The following is a 20,004-nucleotide window of genomic DNA, read 5'->3' on the forward strand; positions in this document are numbered from 1 at the left end:
TTGGTTTTGTGAACAATATATAACTTCATGTAGAAGGCCTAGTGTCCTTGTGATGGTAGTAAATATGGAAATTAACACCAACAAGGACTTAGTGTACTTTGTGTCTGCTTTCAACAAGCTGTTCAGGTGAAGGGAATACAATTTTTTTCTCTCACCAGAAGACATTACTGAAATCAGACAGGGAGTACCTGCCAATCCTGATTTGTGTTAAGTGTTACACTGGACAAATGCTATAATGAGTAATGAACAAATAACAATAAACAGATAAATAGCTGACAGCATGAGACAAAATCCCATCATACAGGTGTGGTATCCTGTGTCTCAAACACACAGTCTATATGTCAAGAAAAATATTACTTTCTAATAATATGTACACCCTCGATCAGATTTACTACTAATAAACGTCACTGTGGAGGCGACAATCATCATGTCTGTGATGTATGGGAACCAACTGTACAAAAATCTGCTAAATATAATATCTTAATATTATTTATCTACAATTTATCAAAATTATCTGTACATGAATAAAAACAAAATAGTGCTTTTCTTTATCTTTAAATTACAACCCAACACTTTCCAATGACTCACTGACTTGCACAGTACCTACAAATCTAGTTATACGATTCAAATGATCTGTTTCACTGCAGACTGTAAGTTAATTGTAGTAATTGAAATAATTTGATGTCATTGTAGCCGGGCCAGTAGACCATAATATATTTTGCTCCATAAGAAATATTCAGAAATGGACTAAACATCCATAAAATAATTGAAATAAAACACACAATCATTCAATTATTTAGAATAAAATTGTCAGTTAACCGTCTGTACCAAGTTTCATAAATATAAAATATTGGTAAAGATGTAGTCCTTTTTACAAAAATTAAACACCAAATATTGTGCATTAATGCTGTAAAAATACTCAAACTCAAATAAAAACAAAGTCATATGGAGATACTAAGTTATACCGTAACAAAGTCATATGGAGATATAGAGGTTACACAACGAGTGGTTGTTGGATATGGAATTTATTTCACACGAGTAAGTTATTTTTTAAAAGTTACAAAAGACACGAGCTTTAGCGAGTGTTTTTTGCAACTTTTAAAAAAATAACTTACGAGTGTGAAATAAATTCCATATCCAACAATTTCGAGTCGTGTGACCTGTTTCTACCACAATAATATCGGCTTGAATCAAGGGAAACGTGGCCAAGTATAATTTCGCATATGCAAATAAAGTGTACCGGTGACGTCCGGGACCCGATGATGTGACGTCATTAGATTATTGATGATGTCAATAACAATTACAGCTTGGGTCAAAGTTCACCGTGTCAGCCAATCGAAATGCGTACAGAGTTTATACCACATGTGGTATAAACAGATTGTTAATCAACAGCTGTAATGATTAACTGATGGTCTGAGAGTTGAATAGCACAGGGTATTGTGGTAGAAACTAAGTTATACTGTAACAAAGTGACATAAACAACACAGAATTGTTTTATATTCCTTCAAGACCAAAATAAACTGAACACAAAATGGTGATAATCAATTACCCCATATTAACTTTACCTGATACATGGGAAGCATACATTCCTGTCAGTAGACAGTAGAGTAATGCTATCAATGATAATGCTCCGTAATAACCAACATAATACAGAAGCTCCAAAGTTCCTGATTCAGAACAAATTGGTGAAATTTATTTGAAGGCAAGATACATTATAGTTAATTGGAACTAGATCACCCGTATGCAACTGACAACTGTTCTTTCAACTGAATTTGTGTTGTGACCAACTGTTCATAAAAACTAAATCCCCATTTGTATAGTAACTGTTCATAAGACAAAATTACATGAATCTGTATATGATATCAATTGTTAACACAAAGTGTATAACTGTGTCAACAAACAAGCATGTTTATTTATACCATTTAGAGACTTTGCAAGCCAATGAGTCATTAGATACACTTACAGTCGATAAAGAACATTTAGACATGATTGTGTAAATCTGAGAGATGTTCTCCAAATGACAGACATGGGTGAAGAGGAAGGAATAAATTATGCAGCCTAGTATGGTACAAGCTCTATATATACAGCAGTTATCGACATCTGTTGGAATTCGTGCCCGCCACACTGTCATTCGTCAAGCTCTCGTTGTTTGCAGCTCCAACTGAAAACATAAAAGCAAACAAATAGTTGGAATCAGCAGAGTTTCCAAAATATAATATAAGAAAACCAACCTTTTGATATATCAGTTCTTCATTTAACACTTAATTGAAAACCATTTTATGTCATCTGTGGGTATCTAAACAATTGATTTTTATTTGATCCACAGTCACACAATAAAGGTAAATCCATTCTACCACAGGTCACTACACTATGATGTTATAGCCGAATTAGTGTTATGAAGATATGATATTTGTGGCATTCACAATAACACAACAACATTTCTATTACAGCAATACCGATATATTAAGTAAGATTGAAAATATTGACTGCATCATGAAATGGTATTATCTACATAAGTCAATGTGATATATTTCCTCAGTTCAGCTGAATTATTTATTCAAAAAGTAGATATTATTCACAAATGTAAATTTGAGACCATATAAAAAGAAGATACACATTTGATTAGAGACCACAGCTTTGATCACAATTCATTATTTCTTAATTTCAAAATATTTTATTGTCAACACAACAAGTATAAATTTACATTGAATATCGTACAGAATTGGTGTTGGCAAAAGGGATTGGACAACAGGCTCAGCCTATATATTAGTCCTTTCCACAATTCATTATCAGCAGCATAACATATTACCTTCTTTCCACATCAAAGCAAAATCAAAAACACAATATAACAAAATAAGAAATAGCCATGTCAAAAATTGTATGATAAAATCTATACTACTCAGCATCCATGAGATTTGTAAGGATAAAAGCATTTTCATTCCATCCTGGCAATGTAAGCAGAGGTAAAGACGCAGTGCGTGGGCAGGAGAGACTTAGTCGTAGGGGGATGCAGTCTTTCCACTTAAAGCAAAACGTTTGATGAAATAGCCACAAACACCTGGTTTTACGTGGTACAAATTCCCTTCATGGACATTACTGGATATGACAGCATGGACAAGTATAGTTTTGAAAGATATAATCATTCTGGTTGGTAGATCATTGCTACTACCATTGCATGTCAAGACTCACATGATCCCAACTGCCAGCTTTTTACTGTATTTCTTAAACTAATGAAAAAGTGAGCAGTAGGCCCAATACCCTGAATCATCACTTATCTTTAGTTATTTGTTTTCAATTCTTTGACACAAAATAAAATAAAACTTGATAGTTGTGAAAAGACACCTGACTGAACAAACCATAGATCTATATAAGTGGTTTTAAGTTTATAAAACACCTGACCTTTGACCTTGAAAGGTAATCTAAAGCCATCTTCCACAGGAAGCTATAGGCTAGATATGAAGATTCTAGTATCTATATACCGGTATACGTATGCTTCTGTATAGATTTTAGTATCTATATACCGGTATACGTATGCTTCTGTATAATAAACAGTTTGAAGGAAAAGTTCACAAGGGATGACTTCCACACTACAGCATAGACTAACAGGCACTTTGTCACAGATGTTCAATTACTTGTACACATCCCACTTAATTGAAAGTGCATTTTTCCAGTTTCCTGATAAAAATCTTCCATAATGACACTGTTTTCAGTAAATAACCAGTATTATTTAATCAATGTTCAAATACAATATTCTATACACCAAGTCCTTGATATTAGGGAGCTGAACATACAAACCAAGGACCATCTATCACAATACCACAAAGTCAACATGCTCATGATGGGCAAACTGTCTATTTACAGGGCACAAATATCACGGGACAATTTGAAGTTATCAGGATGGAATGAACAAAACTGATGTTGTATATGTTATTGATGAAGATAACTAATGTTGCATGTTATTGATGAAGATGAACCATAGATGTTAACATGTGTGCTATCTACATATACTGCCGAATGTGAATCTTATATTGACATTGCCACGATCATGATGCATTGGTCAAAGTATGAAACCTCTGTCCAAATGGATGCATGATTAGACTGAACATCTTACACAAATCTACACTAAGACATCGATAAACATATATTCCATGTATGAGTATACGATGTTAGAAAACAATAAAGAGCTAGATGTTACACATACACATGTATCGGACCCATAAACAATCCATCAACAGCAGGTTATCATTATGTACTTATCTAGATAGATACAAAATAACTAAAGCAAGTTCAGCAATGTTTGAATGAGTCTTTCCCAATACATTGGGTGACTATCAGTTTGTTATTATTTTGTATGTGATATGTTTGGAGGTGTGTACCATTGTGATGGCCACATTGAGGTATTAGTTAGGGGAACCACAAGGGGAGAGATGCACCACGTTTATAGGCACAGTCATTACCTCTGCAACATTGCCTGAAATCACCACAACAACACATTAAATACTAGACTTGTACAAAATACCAGGTATCATGTAGGAATTAGGTTTTAGCTTTTATCAACACACTTGGTCCCATATAGCCCCATTTTTAATCTGTAGGAAATGTAGAATCTGCACATTTTCCAGTATCTTCCAATTTGATATAGGTAAAAAAAGACACCTTCTAGATCTAGCAGTAAAACAGTACTGTAATTCAATGTTGTCAGGCCAAGGATGCACAAGTGAACAGCAGTGAAAATTGAATAGATCCCAGAGGGATCTTGGTGCCCACAATTGAATGATCGTTACTGGGACTATGTAAGACTGAACTTTTGAGTTTTTTCCCTTTTTTTCTTAAAGAAGGGGAACCTACATATCAGGAAGAACTTTCTACCAAATTTCATCTGCCATTTTGTCTTCAGATCAGTCTCAAAATTCAATATGCACAACTACAGACCAAGGTCATCTGTCGTAAGTTTGAGAAATAGTGAAAACAAACTTAAACATTCAAAATTCAAAATGGCCACCTGTCAGCCATTTTGTTTTCGGATCAGACTTCAAGATTCAATATATACACAAGAAGATACCCACATTAAAAATTTGAGAAAGATCCATGAAGAACTTTCTGAGAAATGGACTAAGTGATACTCAACTTCAACAGCAAAATCAAAATGGCCACCTGTTGGTCATTTTGTTTTCCTGATCAGTCTCGAAATGTAATGGAAACAACTTGGGACCAATAATACCTCTGACCTGTGCAGTGCTCACATTGTACAAACACATCCTGTCCATAGTCACTAATATTAATACAATTACAATTGTACTGCCACCCGAAATCTGAACTATACCATTCAAATACTTTTTAATAATGTAAGTTGACACAACAAAGAATGAAATGTTTTTATACTTTGACCATTTCAATATCGAATGAAAATGTAACTGCAAATTTTTGTAGACATACTACAAATATTTGACACAGCAACATTTCCATACTATGGTGGTGATTGACTACTCTCTCCTACTTGCTGTATATGGCAGATTTGGCACACATGACAAGGGGACTCATAAAAGAAGGGTTATGGTTTTAATGCAAGCTTAAATAGAAACACATACCAGCGTGGTTTTGCATAGGATTGGAGGCTGTTTGTAACTTCTTCTTTTCCTTGTATTCAAATGACATAACTTCATCATATATCAACTCTGAAAAGAAAAAAGGGACAAATGCATAAAAAGCAAATTTAAAATACATTTTTTTTTAAAGAGCATCCATAGGAATTCATATGCAGGAACCATATGCATTTAAAAGCCTATACAGTCGAATCTGTCCAAACAATCATCTGTATTAGGTGACCTTCTGTGCTAGAATTTTTACTATCAATATATATTTTAACTTCATTACCAGGGGTAAGTAACCCTCTCCTTACGTGACCAGTGACTACATATTCTATTCCCTGTGATAACAAAAACTCCCTAATATTAAAGCGACCAGAAGTCTCCAAAATGCCTTTTATTCCCATTTTGCATTGACATTAAGGTATTTTTAGATATTGTTTTAAATTTTTGACATATATAGGATCAAGCATATTTATAAAAACAATTTTACAGTCCACCATCTAAGGTAAATACTGCATAAAAATCAGAACCCTTCCAGGTATTTCAGCTTTCTTAACATCATTGTACAGACAAGAATTATGTGTAATTATATGTGTTGCATGTCCTACTTATTTTACATGGGTACTCAAGGATATATTTGGAGAGACTAATGAAATTAGAGGTCATATCTAAAGTGAAACTGCATAAATCCATGAATTCCTTTTAGTCCAGTAGGCTCTACTACCATCTATGATCGAGGTTTGGTGAGTCTAGCTCTTATACTTCATCAGAAGCAAAGCTAAATGCAAAACATTAAATTATTGACCCCACGGTATCGTTGCCCCACGCCTATGTGCGGCCTTTCCGCCATCCGTTGCAGGTGCGACAAAAAAACAGAGAGACAATAAATACGTCACCATACCATATTGAACACCATGGGATTTAAAGATGAATGTGTCACCAAACCTGATGTCAAGAAACAATGCCTAGTTCTACAAAATATACAATGAGCATGGATTCCAATAAACTGGGAAAGATGTATGTTGAGATACCTTACAGATTGAACTGACCTTTCCACTGCTCCACTGTGTGCTCCTGTTCATCTACTGTGTGATCATATGAGTCTGGAGCTGGCTGTAAACACATTATCTGATAAAAGTTACAACTGTTTAAAACTTACTATTCTGAGACATATCCTAAAGTTACATTCCCAAATCTTATCTACTATTAGGACTCCCTGGCTATCCCGATATGTATTGCCCTATGATAACTCGTATTGCCCTATGATAACTCCCTGGCTATCCTGATATATATTGCCCTATGATAAATCCCTGGCTATCCTGATATATATTGCCCTATGATAACTTGTATTGCCCTATGATAACTTCCTGGCTATCCTGATATATATTGCCCTATGATAACTCCCTGGCTATCCTGATATATATTGCCCTATGATAACTCCCTGACTATCCTGATATATATTGCCCTATGATAACTCCCTGGCTATCCTGATATATATTGCCCTATGATAACTTCCTGACTATCCTGATATATATTGCCCTATGGAAACTCCCAGGCTATCCTGATATATATTGCCCTATGATAACTCCCTGGCTATCCTGATATATATTGCCCTATGATAACTTCCTGACTATCCTGATATATATTGCCCTATGATAACTCCCTGGCTATCCTGATATATATTGCCCTATGATAACTTCCTGACTATCCTGATATATATTGCCCTATGATAACTTCCTGGCTATCCTGATATATATTGCCCTGTGATAACTCCCCTACTATCCTGATATATATTGCCCTATGATAACTCCCTGGCTATCCTGATATATATTGCCCTATGATAACTTCCTGACTATCCTGATATATATTGCCCTATGATAACTTCCTGACTATCCTGATATATATTGCCCTATGATAACTCCCTGGCTATCCTGATATATATTGCCCTATGATAACTTCCTGACTATCCTGATATATATTGCCCTATGATAACTCCCTGGCTATCCTGATATATATTGCCCTATGATAACTTCCTGGCTATCCTGATATATATTGCCCTATGATAACTCCCTGGCTATCCTGATATATATTGCCCTATGATAACTTCCTGGCTATCCTGATATATATTGCCCATATGATAACTTCCTGGCTATCCTGACATTTTTATATTTTGTTTACTATATCATAATGTAATGTACACAAATAACGTAAGTTACTAGTCTGATACTGGATACTCATAGATATTAAGTTTTGTTTGGATTTTTAACATAATACCCCTATTCTCATTTCCACAGATAGATGTAATTATGGATTTTTAACATAATACCCCTATTCTCATTTCCACAGATAGATGTAATTATAACTGTTACAGATCAGATATATCCTTTCTGACAAAAATTACAGTAAACTTATAAATAATGTTTTACTTACCCCATTGACTTCATTCTCATCATACCACACATTTATATATGGGTGCATTAATGCTTCGTTAACAGAAATCCTTTTTTCTGGGTCTACCACTAACATTCTAGATAGGAGATCACGAGCCATGCTGGCCCTTAGTCCGCTATGGTCAGCACTGTCCTGAGGAAATATCACATCTGGGAATAGTCTATCAAAGTTATAGCCAGCATGGCGCGGCCGGTTTTCAACATAACTTCTAACTGTTGGTTGCAGTCTTTGCATAAATTCCCGTGACGGCGTTCCTAACTGCTCTATGATTTTGTTCCATTGATCAATATCTAGAATTCAGTGTTAAGGAAATCTGGTAAAAATATTCAAAGATACTCTCTGTAAAACATATATAATGTGTGTTTGTTTACAGCCGCTCTCTGTAAAACATACATAATTTGTGTTTGTTCACAGCAACTCTATGTAAAACATACATAATTTGTGTTTGTTCACAGCCACTCTCTATAAAACATATATAATGAGTGTTTGTTCACAGCCAGAACAGAGGACCTTCTAAGGAACATTTCAGGTAAGTTGAGCTGAAACCCACTGTTTAAACTTTAGAAGAAGTTTGAAATGTGAAAAGGTTACGGACAGTGGACGCACACAACGACAGATGAAACAAGATGACTATAGGTCATCCTGACCCTTGGGGTCAGATGACCTAAAATCTAAGTTAGATAAAGGATACGATCACTGCCTGGAAACATCACAGCTCCTCGGATCAACTCTGCCATGATACAACCCACACTCCATATATCCACTGTTAAAGGCAAACAGAAATTTTAATCAGACGGCCTGTATCATGCACCTGGATATTAAAAGTCATCATGACACAATTCTTAAGCTTGTTCTCTTTAAAAATTGCAAACACCACTCTTATCTAATTTGGTCAATTCTTCTATGTACCAACTACTTTTTTACTTAAAAAGGGACCCCAGAGGGATCTTGCCGCCCACATTGAAAAGAAGATCTACAAAGAACTTTTTTTGAGAAACAGCAATAACAAACTCCAACTGACAAAAAATCCAAGATGGCCATCTGTCGGCCATTTTGTTTTTCGAATCAAGACTCAAAATTAAATGGGTACAACTAGGGAACCTAAGGGAACCTACATGTGAGGATTGAAAAATTCTCAAGAAGTAAGACTGTTTAAGGACAAACCATGGACCATGAACATTGGGCGATTTGAATAGTCCCCATCTAATGATGGTAAGCTTAAGTCACTTGAGACAAACCATCCAATGGCAGAGATTTCAGAACGGATGGGGTAATTATACAAATAAGCTAACATGGCCCTTAACTCTAGATCAAATAAACTGGGTAATTTGATTTTGATAATGTTGAAACTCTTAAATTATCTTAGGTTGTACTGACTACTATCATATCTTGATTTTTATATGCTGAATCATTTAATGCCTTTGAATACTCTAGTATCCAATTGCCTACCATTCTCCTTGTAGCCCATGCCCAGAATGACCTCTGGGGCTCTGTAGTACCGTGTCACAACATATGGTGTCATCATGAATGCTGTTCCCTGTGTACGTGCCAGGCCAAAGTCTAAAATCTTCAGTGTACAATCTGACTTCACTACTATATTGCTTGGCTTCAAATCCTGAAAGACAGAATATATATATCATACTGCCACCAAACCTGCATACTGTCATTTATAGTATTACAGCTACAAGATAGTGTTACAGTGACATTGCGTTTTAATGAGAATGGAAGTTACTTATTCATTCATGATTGGAAAATTGGCAAACCCTACCCTTGGGTTTTCAAAATTTCAATGAGAAGCTCTACTTTATTATTCCAACAAGAAGGGCCTGTTTCACTCACTTGGATATCCAGTAAGCATGGCAAAACACCCTTACTTGGATATTCCAGTAAGCATGGCAAAATACCCTCATGTAATTATAAGTTATTTTCACAAATATTTTCCTACTTTGTGAGCTGCCTCTCCCAACAATGTTTCTAACCAAATGTGGACTGAATCCTGTCACTTTTAAAGATAATGAGGGATTTTTAACTACCGATTTTCAGATTCCCCTTGAGATTTCATTATGTAATGAACCTCTGTATAGTGACCACCTGTCTAATGGTACTAATGACCTATGATTTTGGATGGCGGTCGCACGTTTGTTTTCTATAGCAACTGATTTCTGTCAGCTATCTTCTGCTCTCAGCAGTCATCCCTCATTAAATCCCCGGAAAATTCAGACGCTTCAACTCTGGCCTGGTTATATAAACAAAAGACGCTCACCACCTGTTATGATTACTGTAGCTACCCTGGTCTGGGGCTTGGTGAGAGAGGAGTCGGTCACCATATGCGTGTCTGTGTATTACATTACAACTGTGCCTAGGTGACTTCATTTGACACGGTCAGTTAATTTCGTGATTACAACTAGGATACATCACTTCAAGAACAAACACTGGTCATATCTGTCAACAAGACTTACTCAAATGAAAACCAATGTTTTTTTAATCGTAGCTGTCGTACTGTTGCCATCTTTAGTTGGATAATACTAATAAAAAGTCGTACTGTCGCCATCTTTAGTTGGATAATAATAATAAAAAGTTGTAAACAGACATAAAAATCTGGGTTTCAATTTGGGTAAGAAAAAAAATTTAGTTCTAAGAATTTAAAAGTATTTTTAACAAAGATTTAAGCTTTAAGATTTATAAAAAAAAAAACATATATAAAAAAGTGTATGCATTGATTTGACATCTGAAAATATTAAAACTGACTTGGCTACTGAATGCCCTGTTCAATGACAAGTTATTTATGGCATTTTAACGTAAACTGGTTGGAGCAAAACTCTTTTTTTCTGTCTCCCCTTGGGCGGTCTTTATAGACAGGTTTGACTGTAAAATACTAAACTACAGACATTTCCACAACATCACTTTATATAATAACAAGAGGCTCATGGCCGTTATCAATCATCCAAGTATACTTTTAAATGATGTTTTTCTTTTAAACTAAGACTTAAGACATCTCACTCCTGTGACCTTGAAAGTACATTCTGTATATCAATGTTTGTTAACTTGAACAAACTTTGTATCCATTCATCCCAGCAAGCTAATTCACTAATGTCATGACCCTAAGCCCTTTATTTATTGAGAAGACATTAATACATTTCAACACATTTGAACCATTTTGACCTTGAAAGTAGGTCAAAATCACTCATTTTTACAAATGTGGTAGACCTTCATCCCAGCATAGCATTAGCCTTTTATCATAACCCAAGGTGTCTTCATCATTGAAAAGAAGTTATTTCAAGATTTGAACAGATTTGACCTCTATGACTTTGAAAGTACAAGGTCATTCATTTCAATACTTTTGGTAGCACTTATTCCAGCATTCTACCTGCCAAATATCAAGATCTTGGGCCTCTTGGTTATGCAGAGTTGTTTAAAGTTTTCAACACATCTGTCCCCTGTGACCTGACTACTATATATAGGACACAAGCATCTTCGATGCAGGACCCTATTCAACTTTATTTTCAAGACTATTTACAGGCGTAAAATGATGGATAGTTGTCTTTTAAAACTTGATCTAATAAAAGAATTTGATCATATATTTGGACTAAAAGCATAAAACTTTCTACTGGACCTGCCACTTTTCAGAGGTCAGGGCTAACAGTCCAACACGTTTGGTAATTACTGATCTTTTCAGTGGTCAGGGCTAACAGTCCAACACGTTTGGTAATTACTGATCTAACAACTTAAGTTTGTTTACAAAATGTGGAGAAAATTGAAAAGACTTACCCGATGGATAATACCAGCAAAATGTAAGTGTTTGATACCACATAACATCTGGTACAACAGATATGACATTCTTTCATGGTCAAGATCCATGTTGATCACCTGGCATAAATTGGCATCCATAAGTTCCATCACAAGATACCTGTTCAAAGAAAACATATTAACAGTGGTGTTACTTGACACTATCTTGTGATGCTAATTACATCAATGAACTGATTACCGTTAATATGTGCATATAGTGCCCACTTTTTTTCAAAAATTGACAATAGAGAAAATCCACTGCTCACTATATGCAGGAACAAGCCTTTGCTGGTCAGATGCATGGATGTCATGAATGTGTTTGAGATTTGTAATCGTCGTTTCCTTTGACAGCAGGATTATGATATAATATTAAATATTGAACAAATAATCAAGGAAATATAGTTATTTTGATGTTTAACTCCTTGAAATTGTATATCTATTTATCAGCACATTACATGGATTTATCTTTGTCAAGCCACATGTGTTACGCACACACACACAATATCTCACTTGAGCAAGTTACTGTATTCAGGTTCAATACGATGTATAATGGCTCAATTAACATCAAACAAAACTTTAATTAAACAGTATATCAGTACTTAGTTAATTCATAATCTGAAACAAATCACCTTATAAATCCAAAGCTTTGGCAGAAACCGATAACATTCAACTTAATTATTTATTGAAAGTGTAACAGCATGCATGCACAATTCGGGAAGGATAACAATAATGCCTTGATCTTGTGCGGCAGTCACTGACCAACTGGCCCTATAAATTACGACCTGACTGTGAAAACTGCTCTGCTTCATGATCTGCACTGTAAATTCCACCTAACGAAAAGTTTATTTCATGATATAAAAGTAATGACAAGCACACACGACAGCAGAATTGTTTCTGTATACACAATGGCGGCCAGTGTTACATTGCATAGTACACTTGTACTCAGCTTTCCAAGCAATCTTGTTATAATTGGGCCTTAATAGCTTTGTATATATCGTGCAGATACCACAAGAGATCATACTTATGTGAAAATCATAAGCTAATTGAGGGTAGGATTAATTATTTTGATTGTACAAACTCGTAGATGGACCACTTAAAATTGCAAGCTGACTATGCCTATCGCTATCTAATGTACTCGGTAAACAACCTGTCAATCCAACGTCAATTGGTAATTCCAATCAAATGTTGTAATGTAGCTTTGATAAGTTTTACAAAAGTAAAAAAATGTATGAGAAATAATTTTACATTACTTACACATCCTGAAAGTCTTCTAGTGTCTTTTGTGGAGTAAATGCATTTAACAGGCCTATTATCTGAATAAAATACAAATGGTAAATTATTATCCATCAACATGATACATTTTAGAAAAAAACAACACTAGTTCTTTACTCAAATTAAATCGCAACAAGTTTATATCAATATCAGTTCCGGTAACTGATGATTATGTACTGTTTTATATGCTAGTGCAATGTATATGAAACAAGAGGCCCATAGGGCCTGTATCGCTCACCTGATTTATTTGATCAAACATCAAAATAATGTTTATGTTCCAATTGCTAATAGCTTTATTTGTTGATGTATGATTATGTTGTCAGCCCCATTATTTGTAAAAATTTGAATCCCAGCCTACTTGGGATGTTACCACAGAAAAATCAATGTAATACATTGCTTATATAGTTCCAGAAAAGAAGTGATTAATATCAATATTGCCAAATGGACCCCTTTTGGCCCCGCCCCTTAGGCCTTCAGGGGGTCAGCGCCACCATTTGTACAATTTTGAATCCCTACTCCATAAGGATGCTAACAGTCAAATAGGAGTGTTACTCATTGCTTATGTAGTTTCAGAGCAGAGGCTGTCTATATAAATTCAGCAAAATTGATCCCTTTCAGCCCCGCCCCTCAGGCCCTAGGGGGTTAGCCCTCACTATTTCTACAATTTTGAATCCCTACTCCATAAGGATACTACCAGTTTAATATGAGTGATATCGATTGTTTAGTTTCAAGGAAGAGGCCTTCTATATCAATTCAGCCAAATTGTCCCCTTTCGGCCCACACCCCTCAAGGCCCTAAAGGGTCAACCCTCACCATTTGTACAATTTTTAATCCCTACTCCATAAAGATGCTACCAATCAAATAAGAGTGATATATATATTGCTTAGTTTCAGAGAAGAAGTTGTATATATCAATTTAGCCAAATTGACCCCATTTTGCCCCACCCCTCAGAACCCTGGGGGTCAGCCCCACAATTTGTACTATTTTGAATCCCTACCCCAAAACGATGTTACCAGACAACTATGAGTGATATCTATTGCTTAGTTTCAGTGAAGAAGTTGTATATATCAATTTTTGCCCCCCAGTGGGTCAGCCCACAGAAAGTATTTCATCTGACCATAGCATAATTGTTCTAACTTCTCAGAGTTTAAGATAAATGTCAATATTCATCAGTTCGTGATCTTACTTACATTCTTGTGATTTACCAACTTCATCAGTACAAATTCTCTGTATGCCCTTTTGGCATGTGTAACATTTTGAAATGGACGACTGAGTTTCTTTATTGCAACATTTGCTCCCGCAACAGTGTCATAGGCAGCACTGAAAGAAACAAAATCTTCTGATTAGTCAACCACAATATATAGAACTATATACTGATAATAGTGTATGTATACAGTAATAGTTATATACCCCCAGTAAAAGTATCTGCATCAAATATAGTGATAAAAAATTAAGGCTTATAGAAACAAAAAACCAAAGGTTAATTATATCTCTACAAAGATGACTTAATGCTTAAAATTTGGTGTTCTTTCTATCAAAGATGTTTTAATTTCAGCAAAGTGAAAATATTAGGCCAACACTAAATTTCTGCAAAAATGTATAGCAGTTCTGAATAAACTGCTAAAATCAAATTCCTTCAATAATTACCACACAATTCCTTGAGCTCCAGATCCTATTGGCTTGAGATTCTGGTATCTATCTAAAATTGTGAAAGTCGAGTCACCAACTTCTACCATGTAGAAGTTGGGAGGGGCAGCAGCTGGAGGGTTACTCATACTGCAAGAAGGTTAGGATAATCGAGGAAGCCTCTATATGTCCATTGGTGTGAACTGCTTTTAAAAGTACTTCAAAGTTGACCTTCTACAGCTTGCTTTGTTTCAGGTCCAATGTCATCTACAAAATAAATAAGTGATAAAACAAGTCATATGAATGCAATTATATATACATGTTAATTATTTATAGTTTCTAAATGGAAAAAATTCAATACACAACATGACGATACACCAAAATATCTGACAATATTAACAGTCTTCTAAAATATAGTAGCTTGAAAGCTTATCATAGATATTACAGGTCATAGGTATTTCTAGTGTGTCTAGTTATCAGTATTTCTTGTAGCTTACCAGATTTTTCAACCATATGGTCCCAGATATATAATTTTGTGCATTATTGTAAATTGTGCATTATACCTCTCTACAAGTAAAAGTTTTCTGCTTCTTGGAATATTGACTTTGAGGTAAAAATTTCTAATATAAATGAACTCAACATCAAATTTAAATAGAAGATAAAAGATAAAGCTTGGACTAACATAAATACAATCATCCTGAAATTGAATTTATACATGCTTAATGTGTTTGAATATTAAAGATTTTAACAAACTGGCTCTGAAGGGTTTTCCCTGACATAGCTTTCCTGCTTCTTAGATAAAGAAAATACAAAGGACTCCCAAACTAAATGTCAGCGCATCCTTGGGATGCATTGTGATTCCAAAATCTGCCATAAAACGAATAAATAGCAGCTGATTTTTATTGACACTAGTATTTTATTATGTTTGCATTTTACTACTAAGGCAACATTGTTAAATGCCTGATGACCAAAAATAATAAAATTAAAAAAAATTTCATGGGACTCCAGGATTTTGAAATGGCCGGGACTCCCAATTTCCACATCAAGGAAACCCTGGGACACTGCATAACAAAATCACAGGGAAAACCCTGACTCTGGATATGATAAACATTATCATTAGTGCCGGGAATCGCCATGATATTGAAGATCGATTATCGGGCTGTCAAGATCGATCGATAATCGATTATCGGCTGGAAATGTTTTTTAATTAGGTCCGACCACGTGTTAAATAAATTCTGGAAAGTCCGGATTCCGTCATATATTAGCAAATTAGTATAGCCTTGTATAAAACGCTGCACCGACCACGATTACGTAAGGTAGCTACAACGCTTGAATGCCGGCATGGTTCAAGCGAGACTTAACAAGAACAAGCGAAATGGATGTTTTATTTTGGTTTATTGAAAATAAAAGCATTCATAACAACAGTACGTATCTGAATAACTTCAGCCATTCAAATTAGAAACATATGAAACGATCTATTCATAGCCAAATTTCACAATCGATCTTTTAAGTGTAAAATTGATTATCGAATCAATCTTGGGTCCAACTCGATTTAATCGATGTTTCCGGTCATCGGTACACCACTAATTATCATAGTACCAATTCAACATAAACAGGAAGTCACATAGTCATGTGGGTTTTCCCTGGATACTCCGGTTTCCTCCCACAGTAAGATCCCTTGCACATTTCCATCCAGGCCAACAAGGGTGATTAATTAAAGTTAATAAAACTTGTTTTGCAATTGTTGAAAAATAGATAAAGTTTAGATTAACCTCTCACTTTTAGGTGCAAACCCTACCAATAGGCTAAAGCCCGAGATAATAAGGGGACCTATATATATATATCCAATTTTTCACTATTTCCTGGTCACGGCACTTTTTTACATGGCCCGTTAGCTATGATATTATAGGTAATTGACATCTCATGATTCGAACAAAAAGTTTACCTGTACTGACCACTTGACAGGTGTTTGTCGTGACCCCCGCGGCAAGAGTTCACACCCCTCCCAAAAATGCCCTGACTGACAATAGGGATAACGATAGTGTGCGTTGTCACTCCCAATCATGGGGTTAATTAATAATCTGACTAAATTGATAGATAAATGGTATATTTAGAAGCCATGGGATTTAATCACTCCTGTAAACCATACCGGTAGTTGTCTTTGATGATCTCCACCACCATTGAAATCAGCGGTTGGTGAGTACATTTTACGGAACAGTAAAACAAAAGCGGATCAATTTTAAACACAAACAATTAGCGATGTCTTCACACTCATATTCAAAGTGTCACGTTTCAAACTTATACATTAATATCCATGTAAATCGATTATTTGTCATTCAAGCTTGCATTCACCAACTGATCGGCATTCCGTATTTTATATGCACATAACGTAAACACATGTGCAGCAGAAAAACGTTAACGTAAGTGTGCATTGTACTTTTGTTTTATCTATAAGCTGGGATATAAGTGCTTTGTAACATATACATAGTTTGTTTAATTAAAAAATACTAAGGTATAATTGATGAAAAGTATTTTTATTTTGTTGGGTTTGGGGTAAATTAACTAAACATTTTGATGTGAGCCTGACTGGCGACAATCAACACGAAGACACCGAGGACATATAACGTTAACAGATATGGTCATTATCAAGAAAACATCTATCTATTGTCAACCATGAATAAATCGAAGTCCCGCTGTTTCGAAGTTTTTCTGTTAGTCCTTTGAACTTTGAAACATCAAAGTTTGACCGTATATCGTTCTACCTGTAAGGAATGATATTTGGTGCATTGGTGGAAAATAACTAGACTGAATATATAGGACAAATTTACAATGATGTTATGGCAACAAACGACGGAGTCAGTTTCTGAGTCTGGGCTAGCGAAAGAAAGAAATTCACAGGGTTTCAAAGTGATCAATAGCTAGAATTCTGACCTGTCAAATTATATAGAGACAAATAATGTGACTGAAAATAGTGCCTGTAATAGAGGAGTGGTCGTTTAGTGAGGTTTCACTGTATTATTAGTAAGTGATCATGAACTTCCATTCTAAAGCTTTGAATATTGCCAGTGATTTTAGTAGGAATTATATCACCAGACAACTTTTGAGCATCATTTTCATAATACTGTATTAATATAAGGACTGGGTATGTATAATTATTTTTGATTCAATTTATATATATGTTGGCCCGTATGGTTTCCTTACACAATACATACTGTGTATTGGTTCTTCTCTAAGATTTGATAAAATTGATATTTGGTGATTACCTCAATATGTTGATGTTATGTTGCAATTAGCAATATCATTAATTTTATTGTTAGCCGTTTAACAATACTACCATACCTTTGACCTGGCTGGCAGCATGTTTACTGTATGAAAAGTAACCTGGATGTTTTTTTAGTTAAACTTACACAGACACTTGAACAAGAGCATACAGCACTCACATTTCAACCATTTTTGTAGTCCATCAACAAAGCGAAAGTGGAAGCCATTTTTGCATACTTGTATCGATACAGCTGAAGTTTATGCATCAATATAGAGAAACATCTGGCTATTTACAGCTGAAGTTTATGCATCAATGTAGAGAAACATCTGGCTATTTACAGCTGAAGTTTATGTATCAATATAGAGAAACATCTGGCTATATCGAGACATATCAATTTATCGGTATATTGATCCATGACTAATTAATATACAATTAGTAGATAAAACAGGCTCTCAAAAATACCTTCATGAGCCAGAACCAATGGAAAATCATGCTAATTAGGTGTTTTAATACCTCACACCAAAGGTTAACACGTTCTTTTAAACATAAGCTAGATATAGCCATAGCGTTAGCCGAGATGGGAAATAACCTCTAACAGGGCAACGATGTTATACAAGATCATCAACAACATTGTGGAAATTAATTCAGCCACAATATCAGGCAGGCAGATGCAAGGACACATGGAGCCAGTAGTGGCAGCTTAAAACAAATCCCAGTTAAGACTGACATCTACCAGAACTCTTTTCTTCCAAGAACCATTATAACCTGGAACCAAATTCCTAGTAGCGAAATGACTGCATGCCCTTTCAGTGGAATCCTTCCACCAATCTCATTATGACCACAGGACCATTTAGGAAGACACCACTGACTCTGAGTTGACAAATATTTATTTATCTGCAGCACACCCCTCAGGATCAGTTCCTGCCCATGATGATGATGACACGTACAGGCCTAAATGTCTTAAAGTGTGTGTGCATGTGCGGAGAGAGGATGCATATAGATTTGTGAAAGAACCGGGAAAACACATTCCTGCCAAGTGCCCCAAAATGAATTGAACCCAGTTCTATGGCAAGCCATGGCTCTACCTCCTGAGCCAAAGAAGCAGGCTTCATCAGCTGAGTGACAGACTTATTAATATGTACAAGCCACATAGACCTGTTCCTTTTAGAGATATAATGATATGGAAACCCATATATTTGGCAACATCATATTATCCAATCCTTAATGTGCTTATTAATGGATGTTTTATACAGAAAATGTTTAAATTTAATGAAAAACTGTCAGATCCATTAATTTGCAGTCCACACGTTTGACAACTCCAACTGTCAAACATGAACAGACAGTGACATAGTTAAGTTTTGTTTATTCACAAAAATCAAAAGAAACATAATAATTATATAAACTTAATAAACTGGATACTTGTACTTCAATATAAAATCGATTATACACTCTTGTATAGCCTATAAAGAATGTCATAATAAAAATGTTTTTCAACATTGGAAGATGACAGGCAGACTGTATCAAGTTCGATTAAGGTTTCTCCACATCCAGCCATCAAAAACATTCAGCATCAACTCATAGATGTAAACAATAAAAAGACACATATTAATGATCACATGAATGCCCCTGCATGAATCCATCAAGAGGATCCGGATTGGTGAAGTTTTACATACAACTCCTGTCGAGGACGTGCACGAAAAGTCACGCCAGTGGTGCCGCATCGACGACTTTCCAATATAGGCAGTCACCTGTTCTCGGAAAGTAGAATAACAAATATGTAAAAACCTCTTGTTTCTTAACACGTGTTTACCTAGATAATCCACATGAACAACAATTGTCTGTGATCAAAGGATGAAGACAAGAAATCCTATGGGTCGTATGAAGTCTTCCAATCCTCCATTAGAAATCGTCTATTTTGGTGCGTGTGACGTAAGCATGTCTTGTTGTAATTTGATTATCGTTTATAACGAGACTCTATAGATATTAATCTTATTTCATTATTTATATCGTCACATACAC

At 35.3% G+C, this 20,004-nt stretch overlaps 1 protein-coding gene across 1 annotated transcript; it reads right to left on the reverse strand.

Annotated features, from left to right (window-relative positions):
* Positions 1-1,400: 1,400 nt before the first annotated feature.
* LOC117325357 (stress-activated protein kinase JNK-like) lies at positions 1,401-19,910 on the reverse strand. Its single transcript, XM_033881521.1, has 11 exons — positions 19,796-19,910; positions 14,745-14,990; positions 14,288-14,417; positions 13,080-13,138; positions 11,808-11,946; positions 9,489-9,654; positions 8,731-8,802; positions 8,019-8,329; positions 6,638-6,701; positions 5,589-5,675; positions 1,401-2,161 (listed from the first exon to the last, which is right to left on the reverse strand). Exons 2-11 carry the CDS (start codon positions 14,870-14,872, stop codon positions 2,091-2,093), a joined length of 1,227 nt encoding a protein of 408 aa, XP_033737412.1. The 5' UTR covers positions 14,873-14,990; positions 19,796-19,910; the 3' UTR covers positions 1,401-2,090.
* Between the last annotated feature and the right edge of the window lie 94 nt (positions 19,911-20,004).

This window comes from Pecten maximus, chromosome 1, assembly GCF_902652985.1.
Source record: "Pecten maximus chromosome 1, xPecMax1.1, whole genome shotgun sequence".
In the NCBI taxonomy this organism is placed as follows: domain Eukaryota; kingdom Metazoa; phylum Mollusca; class Bivalvia; order Pectinida; family Pectinidae; genus Pecten; species Pecten maximus.